General features: G+C 34.9%; 1 protein-coding gene and 1 long non-coding RNA gene across 3 annotated transcripts in view; both read right to left on the bottom strand.

Annotated features, from left to right (window-relative positions):
• Positions 1-21,321, bottom strand: part of LOC147843665 (uncharacterized) — a 628,067-nt gene that overhangs the window by 410,090 nt on the left and 196,656 nt on the right. The window lies entirely within an intron of this gene.
• The window catches only part of vapb (VAMP (vesicle-associated membrane protein)-associated protein B and C), a 51,229-nt gene that overhangs the window by 6,178 nt on the left and 23,730 nt on the right, over positions 1-21,321 (bottom strand). For both annotated transcript variants that reach the window (NM_212647.2, XM_087255025.1), the window contains 1 exon segment: positions 3,978-4,081. In NM_212647.2, the coding sequence (NP_997812.1) occupies positions 3,978-4,081 (104 nt within the window).

Below are 21,321 nucleotides of genomic sequence, written 5' to 3'. Positions count from 1 at the left end.
ACTTGCTTTCTTGCCTACTCACTTGTTTACATGCGTCCAGAAAGCAATGATTATAAAAATTACTTGCTTGCTTATTTACTTGCTTGGAAAACTACCTGAAAGGAGTGTTGATTATAAAAAGAACTTGCTAACTTGTTTACATGCTTGCTTCCTTGCTTTCTTGCCTAACTGCTTACTTGACAGCTTAATTGCCTGCTTGCTTACTTGGTTTCTTATTTACTCGCTTACTTGCTTGTTCCGTTACATGGTTACTTGCTTGCTTGCTGTCTTGCCTACTTACATGCATGCTTACTTATTTGCCTACTTGTTTGCTTACTTGCCTACTTAATTGCCAACTTATTTGTTTACATGTGTGCTTGCTTGCTTGATTTCTTGCCTACTTACGTGCATGCGTCCAGAAAGCAATGTTTATAAAATTAAATTAAAACTTGCTTGCTTAGTTACTGTACATGCTTGCTTGCTTATTTACTTGCCTACTTGCTTGCTTGTCTATTGCTTGCTTGCCTACTTGCTTGCCTGCCTACTTGCTTGTTTACAAACACCCAGAAAACAATGATTCTAAAATTACTTGCTTCTTTACTTGCTTGCCAACTCACTGGTTTACATGTGTCAAGAAAGCAATGACTGTAAAAATGATTTGCCTTCTTATTTACATGCTTGCTTGCCTATTTATTTACTTTCCTGCCTAATTGCCTACTTACTTGCGTACTTGTTTGCATGCTTGCTTGGTTGGAATACTTCCTGAAAGGAATGTTGATTATAAAAAGAACTTACTTGTTTGCATGCATGCTTGCTTCCTTGCCAAACTGCTTACTTGACAGCTTAATTGTCTGACTGCTTGTTTGGTTTCTTACTAACTCGCTTGATTGCTGGCTTGTTTGTTTGTTTACATGGTTGCTTGGTTTCTTTCCTACTTGCTTTTTTGCCAACTTACTTGCCTGCCTACTTACTTGCTTGCCTACTTACTTGTTTCCATGCATGCTTGCTTGTTTGCCTATTTACTTGCATGCGTCCAGAAAGCAATGCTTATAAAATTACTTGTTTGCTTGTTTACTTGCTTGCTTGTCTATTTACTTGCCTACTTACTTGCCTGCCTACTTGCTTGTTTACATGCGTCCAGAAAACAATGATTATAAAAAATACTTGCTTCTTTACTTGCTTGACAACTTACTTGTTTTCATGTGTTAAGCAATATATAAAAATTACTATATACTATAAAATGTACTTCCTTACTTGTTTATATGCTGGCTTGCTTATTTACTTGTCTGCTTAATTGCCTACTTACTTTTTTACTTATTTGCATGGTTGTTTCCTTGCTTAACTAATTGCTTGCTTGTTTGTTTACATGGTTGCTTGCATCCTTGCCTACTTGCTTTCTTACTTGCTTGCTTGCATACTTGCCAACTTACTTGCTTGCCTACTTGCTTGTTTACATGTGTGCTTGCTTGGCTACTTACTTGCATGCGTCCAGAAAGCAATGTTTATAAAATTACTTGCTTGCTTGTTTACTTGTTTGCCTAGTTACTTGCTTGCCTGCCAACTTGTTAGTTTACATGTGTCAAGAAAGCAATGACTATAAAAAATACTTGCTTCCTTAATTGTTTACATGCTTGCTTGCTTATTTACTTGCCTGTTTAACTGCCTACTTGCCTACTTGTTTGCATGCTTGCTTGCTTACCTAATTGCTTACTTGCCAACTTGCTTGCTTGCTTGCAAAACTACTTGAAAGAAAAGTTGATTATAATAAGAACTTGCTCGTTTACATACTTGTTTTCTTCCTTGCCTAACTGCTCGCTAGATAGCTTAAATGCCCGATTGCTTACTTGGATTTTTACTTACTCGCTTACTTGCCTGCTTGCTTGCTTACTTGGTTTCCTGCTTGCTTGCTTGCTTGTTTACATGGTTGCTTGCTTTCTTTCTTGCCTGCTTACTTGCACCATAATAAAAATAAATAAAATAGAACAGAAAAGTGCCAGCCATATTATGCAAAGAGATGGAGAAACTGAAAGCCCTATTGAAAGCCTCTACCTAAATTATAAAGCAAGAAATAAAATGCAATTCATTAAAGTGCTAAATTACCAATACAAACATATAAAACTACACATAATTTAATTACAATGTCACACAAAAAATACAATAAAAACTAAATTAGTCATACCATATGTAGAATTTAAAAAATAAATATGAAAATAAATGAAATTTTTTATTTTATTTTTTAAAACTGTATAAAAAGCAACCTGTTTTTTGCAGTATGGGATGATAAATAATTCCATATTTTAATACCTTTAAATCACATTAAATATTTGCTACTTTCTTGAACTGAAAATTGAAAACAGAAGAGTAAAATAGCAGCGAACCTGACAATTTACTTTAAAACACATTCTGAATTGCTCTGGCATGTTTCCCTTAACTTGATAGCATTGATCCATTTTCTGCATGCCAGAGGAGCTGAACGTGGATGTTAGTTGTGTTACAATGTAAAATCGGTATTTGAGTTTTATATCAGACAGCAGACGGTGAGGCAGCTCTGTCGCTTTTAGAGCCATCAACAGTAACAGTGGAAATAGCTCAGGACAGTGAATAAGTAGCCAGATCGCTGCTCTACATTTTCTTTCTGCTCCTCCGTCCTGACGTTTTCATAACCTATTTATCGTTACATCTGTACGTGCATAAATGTACAGGCTGATCTATTTGGAGAGACATTCAGAGAGCTTGGAAAAATCATGCATGTTGGATGGCACTGTCTAAGATCATCAAGCACCATCAGGGTTATATGACATTTATTTTACTAGAACAACAAACTAACAACATTTTTACTAAAGGTTATACGATATTATTCTCACTGGCAATTTTAGCACAGATGACTTTAACTAAAAACAAAGTACAAAATACTGTTTCACGAACTTCATTCATTTAAATAAATTTTAAAATCCATTCTTGAATAAAGTTTTTTTTTGTGCTATTTTGACACTTTTATGTGGCATTAAAAAGTGTAATTAAATAAAAATTTGCTTATTAGAATGAAATGAAAATGATAAACTTTGCTTTGCCAATTAAATCAGATAAATTAAGGGTAAATGTTCACAATACAGAACACACAGTTAAAGTAAATTAATGTATTAACAACCATGAACAATACTTGTACAGAACTTATCAATCATATTTGAACATTTCCTAATTTAAACTTATTTTTAAGCTTTAATATTTAGGCATTTTACCATTAATTAACATTACCAAATAATTAACAATTAAATGAACATTACCAAATAATTAACAATTAAATGAACATTACCAAATAATTAACAATTAAATGAACAGTACCAAATAATTAACAATTAAATGAACAGTACCAAATAATTAACAATTAAATGAACAGTATTTCCACTAGCTAACATCAACAAACGTGAATATTGTAATAAACAGTTTTTCATTGTTTGTTCAGTAAATAAATTAACTAACATTACACAAAATTTCTGCAAACTATTGCGAGTAGCTTGTAGAAAGATACCCAAAACATTTGACCAAAGATATACAGTTTAAAAGCGAAGCTCAAAAAATACCAAGAAAATGTATGTACACTTTTGACTCTCTAGAAATTATTTTTTTAAAAATTCTCCTCAAAAAAATTCTCTTATTATTCTGGCATTTAGCAAATATAAATCATTTAGGTAATCCTAAAATACCTAAAATAGACCTAAAATAGTAATTGTTTAGTATGATTTACCATCAGACATTTTTTAAAAAAATGATTACGTTACTTTTTTTTTAAAGAGTGTATGTAAACTTCTGGTTTCAACTGTACATGTATTTACAGAAACATCTGTGGTGAAATATACCAAGGGTGCCAAAAATTCTATGATACATTACAAACCTCATAGATGGTGTTACTAAAAATAGGAGCAAACACAAGCAAGAGAAAAAGCTTGTGAAAAGGCGGAATAAAGCCTGAGAAGCAGGTGGCAGAGATCAGCACTCACCACTCCCTCAGTGTCGGTCATGTCAGGCGGAGCCAGCAGGGACTGTACCATAAACTTGTGTTTGCTTTTCTCATTCGGGTCATAATCGAAGGGCTGCAGCATCACTGTGAAGACAAGCACACACAAGAACATGGATACATTATTTATTTATTATTTTGGAGAGGAGGACAGGAAAAAAGGAGGAAATAATGGAGGGGATTTTGGGTCTACATACATAGTTAAAGTCAGAATTATTAGTCTTGAATTATTAAAATCAGCAAACAACAACATCAGCGGAATATCACATGTAGTCAATGTTGAGCTTTTAAGCGAATTCTAATAACGTTCGCCCTAAAAAATAACTCAAGAGGTCTCTTATCAGTACATAGTTTAATACATTGTTGTAACTTAAACATTCTAAATTCCTGTTTAGATTAAAACTTTTAAGTTGTCAGAATAATTAGTTTTCACAACAGGAAAATATTGATCATTACATCAGCAAAAAAATGTGGCTAATTTAAATGTAAACCTGTCGGTCAATTAGTTTGAAACAATATTTAACTTTTAGCAACCCAAATAAATTAGGTTAATAACTCCATTTTTCCACACAGATGGAGTTCTGGATTTTAAAGCTCCTCCCCCTTTGAACAAGCAAGAAGCAAGTCCGGACAAGTTTTAGGACAAGTTTTTAGACTGTTTGGCACAAAGGACATTTAAGGGTGAGATATCGGAGTTGTATTTAATTTTCAAATCAATTTTCTCCATTCCACTAGAGTGTTGGCTACTCCTGGTAAATACAGTTGATGCTTTCTGACTCGAAAAAGTTTTTTTTTTGCTTTACAAGAATACACAAGAATTTGAGGAGGACCTTGAAAGGCAAGTGATGACAATTGCCATCATCGTTGATCAGTATACTTTGCAATTGAACCACAAGACATGAGAATGGCATGAGAATGAAAATCATGAATGGAATGGATGTCAAAGTGTTGTGCTCTGCTGATGGCCATAATATATGCTTTGAATCTAGGCTACCTCAAGGAACTTAAACATACTTGGGAAGTTTCTCGAATTTGATGAAAACCAGTGCAAAAGTAATGTGTCTCAAGAACATTTATTTTCTGAAGTCTACTTATTTCAGAGCAGATTTTGCTCTTTATGTTGCACTTTGTTGTTTTGTATTTTTAAGTTTACACACTGATGTTTTTCTTGTTATTTTTCATACAGTTTATATGGGACAGAACACATTTTTGTTTCGTTAAATACTGAAAAACTGTAAAAAATAAATAGAAAAATCAAAAATTACAGGAAAACAAAAATGTTGTTGTTGAATAAATTTCTTACAAGAAACTAAAAATTCAGCTAATTAATTTATTTGAGGTTCTAAACTTTAAAACTTGCATGTATAATTATGATAATTATGTGCATAACACTGGATTTATTTAAAAAAAAAAACTTAATTTTTTGAGTACTAAATTTAAAAAACAATTTAAAAAAGGGCTTTTATTGAAGAGGAAAAGGTCATTTGGCTGACATAATAATGTTTGTTGTCTAAACTTTTTGTTAGATGTTGTCGTAACTTGAATATATTGATGCAAACTGTTGCATTATTTTTTGTTGTTTGGTCTAAGCAATATTATTTAGAGTGTACATTTGTGCAGTGAGCAGTGAAAAGTTTTTTCTAGTGATTTTTATCTCTGTTTAGTTAAAATAAGCAAAATGTCAAAATTTAAAAAGTATTTAGATATCTGATTGATCAAAAAATGACTATCGAAATAATTGTAACGAGAAATTGTGAGCTTTTTTATGTGCTTACTCAAATGCGCATCAAAATAGGTAGATGAAAACATAGCTACTGTCATCAAAACTGGAGCTTATAAACAACAACAGAACTAATCATTTTCATTTATTAATTTTACTAAGTTTTTCAAATAAATTATAGCCAAATCATTTGATTGTTTTGTAAACTAGCAACATTTCAACCTTTTTTCTAACCCGTCTAGCTATGTTTGTTCATGTTAAAAACAAATAAAACAAAAAAAACGTCTCTCGTTTGTCATTACGTGTGGTGATTTGGGTCACGTGATAACTATTTTGCTTTTCCAAACTTCTGTTAAGGGCACATAAGTGCGTATAAATATATTGTGGGACTTTTCAAGGCGCAAACGTTTCAGTGCACTGGAAGAGTTTTACGATTGAGAAAGTGCTTAAAAATGGCTGGTGACTTGATCAGTGCACTGACTACTGAACGAAGGAGCTGATTGAGACGCACCCCGATTCAAACCTATACTGCCTGCATCAAATAAAATTTCCATATTTTACAGAACAAGGAAGGACTAAACGTCATAACATTCAAACTTCCAGTACAGTCTAAATGTGCTAAAATATTAGTTCGCAAAGCATCCATAATATACAAAAATGACATTACTCTGCAACAAAAAGATTTAGCAATTCCTTTCATGCGCTCCGATTACAAATGTTTCTGATAAAACTTCAGCGACCCAGAAGAATAATTTTCTTACAGCTACTAAACAGTGTTTTTTTCCCAAAAACAAAAATTTTTAATAATAAAATAAACATAAAATACAAAGAATAAAATTATTAAAAAGTGTTAAAACAAAAGAAAGACATAATAGTATGATCTGCCTGATGTAGCACAGTGCTCCTTCAGTAAAGGCACAGCTAAACAAATGTGCTTTAAGTCTTGATTTGAATGTGGGTAATGTTGGAACTAGGCATGGGACGATAATCATTTTCAAGGTAGACCGTGGTTTGGAAAAGTCAAGGTTTTGAAACCGCCAAGATTTTTCTGTAATACCATTCCTGAGGTATGTGTAAGATTTTTTTGTTTGTTTGTTTTTTAGTACAACATTATCTCCAGTAGAAAAGATATCCAAAGATGTCGTTTTAAATTGTAAAGAAATCTGTGTTTTTGAAACTAATGAAGACAGCAGAAGTCAATAATTCATTTTCATTATTTAGCCTGACATGTTTACTGATTTAACATCTTTTAAATCTTTCAAAAAATATAATATATTGTTTTCAATGAGGATTTTTTATTTTTTTTTTACTCAGACATTTAAAAAGAATATATTTTAGAGCAGTAATCACAATACCGTGATATTTTTATCCAAGGTTATCATTCCGTTAAAATCTTATACCAGCCCATGCCTAGTTGGAGCTCATCTGATCATTTCCGAAAGCTGATTCCAGCATATTCAAGAGAGATTCAACCTAGTACTGTCTGCATCAACAATAATTTCTGTATTTTACAAGAACAAGAAAGGAGCAAACGTCATAGCATAAAAACGTCCAGTACAATCTCCAAATGTGATAAAATATTTGTCCATATTTCACAGAAATGACATTACCCTGTAGCAAAAACATTTAGCCATTGCTTTCAAGAGCTCCGACTACAAACGTTTCTGATAAAACTTCAGCGACCCCAGAAGGGTAATTTCTCTTACAGCTCCTAAACAGTGTTTTTCACGTTAATAATAACACATTCAGCCTTTAACTCGAACCAGGTGCTAGTGTGAGGAAGTTCACGTCTGCAACCCCATCAGCACCATCCAAAGAAGGTTATTTGATGTCATTCCAATGAGCAAAAGCTAATTTAGAGCTGTTAGCATGATTTACAATGATCACTTTCTTATGGCTGGCGTGCGAGGACTCTGGCATGGTTGAAATCTGAAGGCCGATTTTCCCCCCGTCGCCCTTTTAAAAGACAAAATTCGGATTCAAACGAGTCGGGGGTTAATGTGGGTGCGTGATTTTGGAAAACTATTGCTAAGTTTCATTAAAAACAAATGATCTCTTAATTTCAAAGGCTCTCTCAGATGTGGCTACTACACTGAAGGTGCAAGCCAACTTCCCCCCGCGAGTCAAAAACCTCACTCCGGTTTTGTGTGCCATTATGGCAATCAAGCAACGTCGATATAGCAAACTGAAAACAGACGCCTGAGACAGATTGGGAATGTCCTGTTTTGTCGGTCTTGATCTTTGCACTTGAAAGAATTGCGTTTGACTATCAGCATCAAGGTTATTTTTACATGCATCTGTGGAGGAAGAGGGCTTAAATGAATCCTGACATGGCTTTATTTGTACAGTTCACATTAGTAATATTAGTAAAAAAATATGTGTGGTATGTAGAGATTCAGATTTCTCACACATGGCAAAACCCTTGACCTAATATGTAGGGAAAGTCAAAGCATCAGTTCAAGTTCACGAGTTTTTTTTTTTCATTGATGAAATGCAATGTTATGTTATTAAACTGACATATATAGGCTATGTATAGAGTATAATACGTTAATTAGGACAAACAAAATAATGAAATAAACAATAGTGAACAATATTAACATGTAAATGTCCTATATTTAACTGTTTACAAAATTGCAGCACAGCTTCAGCTTTCACATAACAGGTATACATTTACTGGCCACATTATTAGGTACACCTGTCCAACTGCTTTTTAACTCAAATTTCTAATCAGCCAATCACATGGTTGCAACTCAATGCATTTAGAAATGTAAACATGGTCAAGACGATCTGCTGCAGTCCAAACTGAGCATCAGAATAGGGAAGAAAGATGATTTAAATGACTTCATGACCAGCAGGAAACTGAGGCTACAATTAGCACACCAAAACTGGACAATAGAAGATTGGAAAAGCGTTGTCTGGTCTCAGTCTTGATTTCTGCTGCAACATTCTGATGGTAGGGTCAAAATTTGGCGTCAACAACATGAAAGCATGGATCCCTTCTACTTTGTATCAATGGTTCAGGCTGGTGGTGGTGGTGCAATGATACGGGGAATATTTTCTTGGGAGACTTTGGGCCCATTATCAATTGAGCATCATGTCATTGCCACAGCTTACCCGAGTATTGTTGCTGACCATCTCCATCCCTTTATAACCACAGTGTACCCATCTTTTGATGGCTATTTCCAGCAAGATAACACGTCATATCATATAGCGCAAATCATCTCAGACTGGTATCTTGGACATGACAATGAGTTCACTATACTCAAAAAGCCTCCACAGTCACCAAAGCTCAATCCAATAGAGCACCTTTGAGATGTGTTGGAACGGGAGATTCGCATCATGGATGTGCAGCTGACAAATCTGCAGCAACTGCGTGATGTTATCCAGTACCTTTCCAGTATCTTGTTGAATCTATGCCACGTAGGATTAAGGCAGTTTTGAAGGCAAAAGGGCAGTAAGGTGTACCTAATAAAGTGGCCGGTGAGTGTATCATTTTAACAATATATTTCAATGCAATATTTTTAAATGAATGCACTTTAAACTGTCTTGTCAAAATACAAATTTACAAATATTTTAAATTAAATAAATACAGCAATGACAAGCACTCCTTCAAAAATATTTCAATTAAAATCACCAATCTACAATTTTTTATTGTGAGTGTATATCGAATTTCATAGCAACGACTTCAGTTTAAGATCAAAATAACAAAAATGTCTATTCTTTAGACTGAAACAAGCAGATTTAATTTCAAACTATGTGAATTAGTAAGAACAGACTTCTTGACATTTTTCCTGACGTTCAGACTGCGATCCGCTGAACAGATTTCAGTTGGATATGCCAAATATGTTGAGATTTTTTCTTTTTTCTGCTTGTCTAAACAAAACCAGTGACTATCCAGCGTAAGAATGAAAGGTTCTTGTTCTGAACAATAAAACAGGCGGCTCCTCGTGGACTGACTGACAGCTCTTCCTGGCAGATCCCAAATGACAGAATCCAAGAGCAAGGCAGTGATTTAATGATTGTTAAAGCAGAAGAGCATGCTTTCTTTAACAAAGAACATCTTTATGTGATGCTTCAATCTGAAGGATATGGAAAATGTTAGTCTTAAGATGGCTGGAAAGTTACAGAGAAGATAAACCAAAGCAATCTGTAATCGTTCTCCAAATATTTGGCCATTTTACAGTTTTGTCTATTATGATAGCTGTCAGGCTGTTATTATGACTCCCAATTTTTGTTGTGTTGTGGACAAGAAACATTATGGTGTTGCTTCCCAACCAATTTCATGTGAAGACGTGAATTTGAATGTCATCACATGTGAAAATTAAATGTAAAACACGAGAACTTTCTGAAACTAGGGATGGGTTCCAAAAGTCGGTATTTTATCATAGCTGGTGCTAAATATAAAAGACCAAAGTATTGATGAGCTTTGATGTTAGCGGTTCTGCTATTACTACAGGAGAATTAAAGCTATCTAAACTTTACCTATAGCAGCATAATTTAACTCGCCAACCTTTTTTAATTTGCAATATTTGATATTCGTTTGCACTGTTGGCAATCTCACGTGAGAAATGCTTATGTTTCCGCCCTATAGTCCAACGACGAGTGAGTCGAGAATAAAAACCTTCACAGTTCTCAGCTGTCACGCGCACTCAGTGGAAACTTGCACTGCGGATCCAGGCGAAAGTATAAATCAGCCTGTACACAGAGCTTGCTCATGCCAAACACGAGACTCGCGAGGATGGCGATAGCTGAGAGAACTAAGCGGTCAAGATTATGGTTGTATTTTCCGAGTGAACACCGAAAATGCTCGGTGCAACAAACACAACAAGTTGTTTTCTTGTAAAAGTGGAAACAAAAGCAATCTGGCCAAGCATCTTACAAAGTGCATTAAAAGCGACAGACAAATGCAGTTTTCGACTGCCTAGCTGCAGTACCAACCTTACATGTTTCACATAATGAACTAATGCTATTAGTCAATTACACAAGGTCTCTCTGAATTAGTATAATATTAATAGTTTAATAAACACACATCCAGTTACATTTAAAAAAAATAATAATTCTGTAGCAGGCTTAATAAAACTTAAACAAAACATTAAAAATGCTTTTAAATCACTGTATTTACAAATAAATAAATAATAAAATATGAAATTATTAAAAAAAAAAACAGTTCCATTAAGTTCCATTAAAAAAATTACAAAAAGTACTGATAAAAGTACAGAACCAATAAGTATCGATAATTGTATCGATAAAAGTAGCAATAGTGTTAAAACCTTAACGTTACCCATCCCTAATTTAAACCATATGTGAAATGAAGATGAGAATTGTGTGTTTTTGGAACATTTATTTGTGAATCCCGTGCGATCCCATGTAAAGCACATGTGAAATTCATGTGACTTCTGTAAGGGAATCTCTGCTTATGTACTGTCAACGAGTAAGCAGGACTAGTGACTTACTACAAAACAAAAATGCAAATAAACAACGTTTCCATCCAAAGTCGCGAATTAAACTTCGCTAAAATAGTCGCAAAAATAAAATCTTGTATAAAACGTTTGCGAATAAATCCCCGTTTTCATTCAATCAGTTAAAAATGTAATTTGCTGCAGTAGGAGACAGCATTGTCTTTTTTCTTATGTAATAATTTACTTGCGACTCAGAATGCAAAACACAATGAATGTGCGGTGGGATTTGGAGGCGCAATATGCTCTTTGGGAGCGCAGATGCTCAAGGCATTTCTGGAGGTAAAAATACTCAACCACTTTGATGACAGACTTTGGCTGAGGGATTGCAGAATGATCAAAATACATTAAGATGTTCTACAGTGTAGTCGGTCCACTGATTTGTCCAATAATGCTCTCCCAACCAACCCATTTTTGGCATCATATGATCTGCTAAAACAAAAATCACATGACTTTTTTGAGACCAATTCTGGAATTCATTCGGTAAATGTGTTTATGCATATTTTTTTAATCGGAGTTTATACTTCTCAGTCAGAACAAGCTTTTTATGTGCTTTTTCTAAATGTATGAGCATTTCTGCATTTCCATTAACCATTTTTTAGGTGATATTACAAAATGATCATAAAAATAGGTGGCTTTCAAGTATAAAACATATACCCAATATATGTTTTTCAGAAAAACCCAATGGCATAATTCCACCAAGCTGCACCAATACTGTAGTCTCTTTCATTTCACTCTGTTTGAATCATTTGTATGCAGAAGCTTCTGTGCTCCTATTGGTCAGTATCTCATGTGACAAAACTCATAGTGGAGGACCGAAGCTAAACTTAAGCTCGTGTTTCTCTTGGGCATCCCAGATGTACAATTGGCTCTAGTCCAACATGACAAACTATACATAATAAAACAATCCAGGGCCCCAGACTAACATTTGAGAGCACTGGGAGCAGAGCCAGCAAGTTCCAATACTTGATTTGGTAGCACTGCACATGTAATAACATTTTTATGCAGAAATGTTATATCTCCTAAACTTGACAGTAGCTTGAGTTGAGAGTAGCAGTAGAAATCCATATGTAAATTTATTTCTTCACAAAAAACGTAACATCTGTAAAAATTCTAACAGCCTTATATTATACAATTGCAGATCAAGATAACTACAAGCCTAACAATCTCACAAACATAGCAAAAAAAGTAGCTTAACATTATTTTCTATGCAATTCATCATGAAAAACAATAGCTTAATGTACGCATGAACCGGAAGTTGCGACTGCTTTTTTTCCTCCAGATTGTGACACTATTACTATAAAAACAGAATAATAAATGAGAAAACAGTGGGTGTGGCTTGTTTTTTTCTACTGCGAGCTGATTGGATATAATATAGTAGGCATTTCATTCAGAAAGATTGAGAAAAGGGTTTTAAAACAGTCATTACAACCTAACAGACATCTCCTCCTCACCATTTCTGTTTGTCAAAACTGACAGTTGGAAGGGTGTGGTTAAGTATGTTAGCCACGCCCAATACCCAGACAGACGTAATCTGAGAATTTAAATGAAAACAAACAGAAAGTGCCTTTTCAGATTCAATTTGTTTCTTAATGATATGCACAGGCAAATTGTTCAACACAAAACTAGCAATGTGAGCTAACAAATTCAGGGCTTCTGGTAGTACCTAGAATAGCAAAGTTGAGTAAGGTAGGTCGAGCCTTCTCCTTTATGGCTCCTAAACTCTGGAATAGCCTTCCTGATAACGTCCGAGGCTCTGACACACTCTCTTAGTTCAAAACTAGATTAAAGACCTATCTGTTTAGTAAAGCATACACTCAATGCATCACTTAGCGGGTTTCAACACAAGTTTCTACATCTTGTTTATATACACTATGAACAGCAGCTACGCTAATTATTCTCTTTATTCTCCATTTCCATCTGGGGATACTCATCCCGAGGTGCTCAGATTATGCAGTCACTGATTGGACCCAAGACCAGCGACGAGATGATCCCAAGGTGTCCATATCCGGGACCAGGCCGTATCCTGAGCTGCTGCTGCGCTGTTGGCCATGGGGGATTGGAGAGCATGAGACTGATTCCAGTGATGCTCCAGGGACAGACGAGTCTTCGCTGAGGCCAGCTTCCAGCCTCCTCTGCTGAGACTGCAGCTCTGCACAAGACTTTTGCCCAGCGGAGAAATTAAAACGGTCATGCCGAACTGAGTCTGGTTCTCTCAAGGTTTTTTTTCTTCTTCACTCTCCTATTGGTGAAGTTTTTTTTCCCTCTCCGCTGTCGCCACTGGCTTGCATGGTTCAGGATCTGAAAAGCTACTCATCGGTGAATTTGCTCTTCAGTGTTTGGACTCTCAATAATGACTTCAAACCACAGTGAACTGAGCTAAACTGAACTGAACTTAAACACTAAAAACTGAACTCCCCTGATCCAGTTACTATGACCATTTATGTGAAGCTGCTTTGACACAATCTACATTGTAAAAGCGCTATACAAATAAAGCTGAATTGAATTGAATATGGTTAGTTTTGATTTCATTTAGACTTTAAAGACATTTAGAAGAAATTCAAATGCACAACTAATATTACTTGTTTACAAAAATACTCTTGCATAATTGTCTTACAAAATTATCCCACATATTCTCTTAATATTATTAATAAAAAAATTAATATAATGCAATTTGTTGCTATTACTCCACATTTCTGTCAGTGGTACTACAATTAAACCAACAGGTGATTTTTTTTTTCAATCAAAAATCTTCCAACCTTATAATTGTTGAATAGGTTTTTTTGTTTTGAGGAAAATGTTGGTGTGCTTTCATTTGGCTTTACACAGGTTGTACTGTATCAGAGATCTCTCTAACAAACTCAAACGCTACTTACTGGATTTTACATGTAAACGACTGGTCTGGTGAAACGTTTTCTTAGGCTGCAGATGTATTTCAAACACGACAGAAAGTCATTTTTCATCAGTTCAACATCAGTATGATGGTATTGGCAGCACCATAGCCTCAAACAAAATTTAGTCAGGTAAAAGGTCACAAAATACAAGTGGCAGAAGTCTGGAGCCCTGCAATTGATTTTTACATCGTGATGTCCATGGTTTACGAATCACCCACACACCCTAAATCAAATGGATGATGCCAAAAACTGGGCTCATATTAAGCTCTCAAGCATGCAGACTGTTTATCAGATATCTCTATAATGCATATCTTCACTGAATGTCTTTCGAAATCTCAGTTTTTTGCTTTGAAAGTAAGCGCATTTGGCACACACTCCTACTTTACACAGATTTTACGAGCTGTCTGCACAAACTGTTCTTGTATTCTTAATAGAGAACTATTTCTAATCATGTTGAGCTTGTGTGTGTGTGGCCATCTTTCGGGCTGTTGTCAACTGCATAATAACAAATGTTGCCTTTGGTCAAGTGAATTCATGCGACAGCTCTGGTCATCTAAAGCAGAAACCACATCAAAACACCTGACCGCCGACAATCATTCCTCTGCGTAATTAAACTGAATCCCTGGAGATGAAAAGCGAACAACTCCATTAATTATGAAACATGACCTCGGAATCCCCTCGGCAAAAACCTAAATGGAGAGCAGGAGAGAAATGTGAGGAAATCCAGACAGCACTAATGCTTTAGGAAGACACACCTAGCTTTCAAAAGCAGAGGTTTTGAGTCATGGCAGGGTATTGATAAGTGTAATCGCTGTGCAATTTGATATCGCCATGGCAGGATAATGTGAACAACATTCAATTAACCTTAATCAACTGTGTTTAGCCCAAAGGTCATGGTGTCTGCACCTTGTCTGATGCGATGTGCAGCTAAAGAAATATTCTGGGATAAAAATAGCATGTCGTGCAATGGGTAACTGCAGGAAATGATTCTGACATGATGTTTATGGCATTGTATACGTTTATGGTTATTATATTACAAATGTAATAAAATACCCATTTTAAAATACACAAACTTTTATGTAATTAATATCAATTTAAATAGAATTTTTATAATATGACGTTATTATAGATAGAGAAAGACGAATATATACGCAGATAGACTAACAGATATATTGACTAACAGATATATTGACTAACAGATATATGGACGGACGGACGGACAGACAGATAGATAGATAGTTGACAGATGGTTAGACAGATGGTTAGACAGACGGATAGACAGACAGACAGACAGACAGACAGACAGACAGACAGACAGACAGACAGACAGACAGATAGACAGATAGATAGATAGATAGATAGATAGATAGATAGATAGATAGATAGATAGATAGATAGTTGACAGATGGTTAGACAGACAGACAGATAGACAGACGGACAGATAGACAGACGGACAGATAGACAGACGGACAGATAGACAGACGGACAGATAGACGGATAGATAAACGGACAGATAGACAGATAGACAGACAGATAGATAGATAGATAGATAGATAGATAGATAGATAGATAGATAGATAGATAGATAGATAGATAGATAGATAGATAGATAGATAGATAGATGAAGACCTTTTAGATTCAAGTTCTTCTAGACTGAGCGTTTAGTCTTCAGATAATGTTACAGTGGAAAAAATACAGTACAAATGACTCGACAGAGGCAGAGTTTCTTCAATCACAGCAGATTCACGAGGGATTCAGAGTCTAAAGTTGCTCCTATTGAACTTTCAACAAGTAAGTTCCAAAGGCAGACTGACAGTGATGTCTGAGGGCGGGTGGAGACGCAAGGCTTGTCTCATCGGTCTGGATAAAAGTCAAAACCCCATTAAGAGAAATCCATTGTGTATCCCCTACAATAAACACGCCAGGGACGACTTAAAAACTAGTCTGTCATTGATTCACATACCAGTCAAGGCAAACTGAGTCATAGTACTTGTACACGCTGACAGGGAGCAGGCATCTCACCATGGAGAGGAATCACCAAACACTGGAATAAACCCGGATAATGAGAGCGATTGAAGAACATCCGTGAGACTGAGATTTCAAACGAGTTGAGTTATTAGAGAAAAGACTCAGAGGCCAACAACTGGTGTTACTAAAATATCTCTCGGTTATGTAAAGACTTCAGTCAGGCACAAAAGAGCAGTTGGGTATTGGATATAAAGGTGGTGAAACATAAACATTTCCTGCATTTTGCCAACTGGCTTCACACGTATGAGCTTATTTCAATAAAATTTAAATTTTCTCAACTTTCATTTAAATAGTTTTATTACTTTATTTCATTATTTTAATAATTTTAGGTTTAGATTTAAAGTTTCTAGTATATTTCTGGTTTAAAATTTTCATTTAAGTATTTTAAAACCCACATTTTTTATTAATAATTATTAAACATCCTGCTAATCACTTTGAAAAAAATTCATTTATTTTTACCCTTGTTTTAATTTTAGATTTTTTTGTGTTTTTTTTTTTTATTTAAATTGTTATTATTTTATTTATATTAGCTACACTTACTGTCCACTTTATTAGGTACACCTTACTAGTACCGGGTTGGACCCCCTTTTATCCTCAGAACTGCCTTAATCCTTTGTGGCATAAATTTAACAAGGTACTGGAAAAATTCCTCAGAGATTTAGATCCTTATTGACATGATAGCATCACACAGTTGCTGCAGATTTGTAAGCTGAACATCCATGATGTGAATCTCCCGTTTTAGCACATCCCAAAAGTGCCCCATTGGATTGAGATCTGGTGACTGTAGAGGCCAAATAAGTACAGTGAACTCCTTGTCATGTTCACGAATCCAGTCTGAGATGATTTGCACTTTATGAAATGACGTGTTATCCTACTGAAAGTAGCCATCAAAAGATGGGTACACTGTGATCATAAAGGGATGAACATGGTCAGCAACAATACTCAGGTAGGCTGTGGCATTGACACAATGCTCAATTGGTACTAATGGACCCAAAGTGTAACAAGAATATATCCCCCACATACACCACCACCACCAGCCTGTATCAACTGTTGATACAAGGCAGGATAATTCCATGATTTTGCTGTGTTGATGCCAAATTCTGACCCTACCATCTGAATGTTGCAGCAAAAAATCAAGACTCAGACCAGGCAACGTTTTTCCAAGCTTCTATTGTCCAATTTTGGTGAGCCTGTGTGAGTTGTAGCCTCAGTTTCCTGTTCTTAGCTGACAGGAGTAGCACCTGGTGTGGTCTCCTGCTGCTGTAGCCCATTTGCACCCACTATTTCCTCTTTTTCAGATCATTCTCTGTAAACCCTAGAAATGGTTGTGTGTGAAAATCTCAGTAGATTAGCAGTTTCTGAAATACTCAGACCAGCCCATCTGGCATCAACAACCATGCCACATTCAAAGTCACCTTAATCATCTTTCTTCCCCATTCTGATGCTTAGTTTGAACTGCAGCAGATCGTCTTGACCATGTCTACTTGCCTAAATGCATCGAGTTGCAGCCATGTGATTGGCTGATTAATAATCTGAGTTAATAAGCAGTTGCTAAGGTGTACCTAATAAATTTTATTTATGTACGTTTCTCATTTAATATTTAAATTTTTTTAGCTTCATTTTAACACACAAATGTCATTTTATTTTTATCTATTTTTATTTACTTTTATTTAACAATATTTACACTGCTTCCTCTGATCTGAATGCTCAATGCTACAGTTTTTATAGCGCCAGTATGTAACTATTATAATTGTGTTTAATATTACATTATTAAAATTTATACTACATTATTACAATCAAGTTTTTAAACCAATTTTCATTTTATTTATGTATTTAACTACCATAACCGTGCTAATGTCTAGTACTTGTTTTAGTCTTGAGTGAGATTTTGCGTCATTCTCAGCCTTTTGTTCAAAAACAACAATACAAAAGGTGTGTGTTTTTGATGAGAATACTCCCTGTGGCTTCACACATACAGTCACATCATCTTGTTACTGAAACCAAGATGTCGAAGAAAAAAAAAAAGAAAAGAAAAATAGTGTCTGCAGAAAGCAGTAACACTTCTAATAGATACTGAAATCTAGATCCGCACAGACAGAAAATCTCTACAGATATGTCCAGCAGTCAAGCAAACAGACAGACCTGTGACAGAACGTCAGAAAAGATTCAATATTAAACAATTTTTCTCAAAACTCTCCTAAATCCACAACTGCTGATCAATTACCTGATGGAGAAACAATGATTTGATAGCAATGTCATGTTTTTATGGGTCATAAACAAAACAAAATTATACTTCCCTTAATCTACTGACATAGGAAGTCTTAACATTATAGAAATTTCCTGTAAATTTCAGAACTTGCATTCTCGCTAGTCTAAAAACAGCTTATATTGAAGCCAATCTGCCAAAACAACAAGTTCTGGAATTACTACATTATTTAACAACAGTGGCGATGCAGTGGCGATGTAGTTGCTGTCGCCTCACAGCAAGGTCGCTGGTTCGAGCCTCGGCTGTGTCAGTTGGTGTTTCTGTGTGGAGTTTGCATGTTCTCCCCACAATCACGTGGGTTTCCTCCAGGTGCTCCGGTTTCGCCCACAGTCCAAAGACATGCGCTATAAGTAAATTGGATAAGCTAAATTCTTCGTAGTGTTTGAATGTGAATGAGTGTGTATGGATGTTTCCCAGAGATAAGTTGCAGCTGGAAGGGCATCCGCTGCATAAAACATGTGCTGGATAAGTTGGCAGTTCATTCCGCTGTGGCGACCCTGGATTATTAAAGGGATTAAGCCAAAAACGAATGAATGAATGGATGAATTACACAACAGTGCCTCTAAACTCCGCCTCCATAGAGGAAGATCAAAGTCTGCTTCTACATCACTGCTTGTTTGACTCCGCCCTGCTTGTTCAGCTTCATCTGCCTATTAGATTTACTACATTTTTTTAAGGTATGTGGTTGCAAACAATTAATATGGTCTGATTTTAAAAAAACAAATTAAGTTGAACAAAACAAAATTTATTTGTTTGTTTAAAATCAGCCCATATAAATAAATAAAAAAACTGTAGCAAATCCAATGAATCCTTTCTTTGTCTATGTATCTACACTGCAGTAGGTAAAATACCAGAGGTAAAAACAGCTCAGCACAGAAACCAAATGATAAAGATGCTCAGGAGAGAACAAGATGCAAATTTTGAAGAAAAAAAATCTCTTGACATTGGAAAAAAAATGGATGAACTTTATTTTAATAAAGCTCTAGATGCAAAAGTTGGTACTTTATGGACTTCATTTCACTGTAGATCTGCTAACAATCAAGGTGCAATTCAATGCTGGATTTTCAGAAAGACTGAAAGTAAGATGGAGCTGTGGTGAATCTGTTGGATCCTGCAGTCTTAACACACCACACAAGTGTGAGAAACTTTTCATTACGAGACCACCATTGCTTTGTCTGTTATTACAGTTGGATTGATGTGTTCTCAGTATCCATGCATTTTTGACACCAACTGTATTTAGATGTAGGCTCTCAAAAATACAGTTGTAGTCAGAATTATTAGCCCCCTGTGTATTTTTCCCATTTTCTGTTTCAACAAATTTCTAAACACAATAGTTTTAACAACCAATTACTAATAACTGATTTGTTTTATCTTTGCAGTGATGACAGTAAATAATATTTGACTAGATATTTTTCAAGATGCTAGTATTCAGCTTAAAATGACATTTAAAGGCTTAACTAGGTTAATTAGGCAAGTTAGGGTGATTAAGAAAGTCATTTTATAATGATAGTCTGTTCTGTAGACAATTGAAAAAATATTGCTAAAGGGGGCTAATAATATTGACTTTAAAATGTAAAAAAAATATTTTATTCTAGCTGAAATAAAACAAATAAGACTTTCTCCAGAAGAAAAAATAATATAGGAAATACTGTGAAAAAGTCCTTGCTCTGTTAAACATCATTTGAGAAATAAATAAATAAAATAAATAAATAAATAAAATCACAAGAGAGCTAAAAAATTAAATTTTAACTTTTTAAGAAGATGTTTACAGTGTTGGACACAGAGCTGTAGTTTCCAACTTTGGGATCTTAACTTAAAAACAAAGCATAAGCAAATTTAAAATACACAAAACTGTCAGCCAATCACAGCAGTGGTGTTTACTTCAGAATCTACAATTAGAGTCAACTATTCAAATAGTCTTAACTGAATACTTCTATATGAAAAACTCTCATAACATAACTGGACCTCAGAGAACAGTAAAAAGCAAAGGGGGAAATGCAGTACATGGCCCCTTTAAATACTTGGCACTTTGTAACACTGCAGATGGTCACATGACATTTAATGCCGACATCATCATCTTAGTCGAAGCAGTTCTTCCACATTACAAAGATGTGAGTCATGACACTGTTTTTTTTTTAATGTAATGAAGCTGCATCTGCAACATTCACAAAACTCAAACATTTGAGTCACTAAAGCTCTGTCTGAATTAAAGGAAGCAGCGCATGAACACCTGATAATAAAAAGATTTCAGCTTGGCTTATCACAAAATGGGCAAATCAATAAACAATGCTAATGTAAAGTTAACATTATTATCATTATCATCATGATCAAATGACAATCAAACACTAAATATCATTGGAAATAAAATTAAATATAAACTACATGCAATAAAATAGTCATATTATTTAAACTACGTTACCAAGTAAGAATAAACATAGTAAAATAATTTTATACATCTATACGGTCAATATTTATATTATTTGCTTTTTATTATATTAGTAATATTTATTGTTTTGATTGCTTTACAATTAAAATAATGACAATTAATTATTGTCACAACAAGAACAAAACAATTCAAATAAAATGTTAATAATAACAAACTTTAAACTCTCCAACACGCAATATTTGGTATTGGTACTTAAACTGGTTCAAGTTAAAGATTTTGTGCAATAAAAGCCTGATCCATTGCTAATAACATCAACACAACAAACAAATAAGAACTGGGGAAGAACTGGAACACTTGTTTATTACGTTATACCCTGGGGAAAATGCCAGAAATGTTCCAACTATACAAATACTAAACACAAAGACTTTTGGTAAGTAGCAGAAAAGCCATAATTTGAAAATAATTCCAGGTTGTTCCTCTGACAAGGGCTCAATGCATAGGAATTGTACAGCACCATAAATGCCAGAACAAACAGACTGAGAAATAGTACATATCAGGGCTGGATGATAAAACGGTA

This window comes from Danio rerio, chromosome 6 (assembly GCF_052040795.2).
Source record: "Danio rerio strain M-AB ecotype USA chromosome 6, GRCz13ab, whole genome shotgun sequence".
Taxonomy (NCBI): Eukaryota; Metazoa; Chordata; class Actinopteri; order Cypriniformes; family Danionidae; genus Danio; species Danio rerio.
The sequence above is the reverse complement of the archived record's forward strand: the minus strand, read 5'-3'. Positions and strand labels throughout refer to the sequence as shown.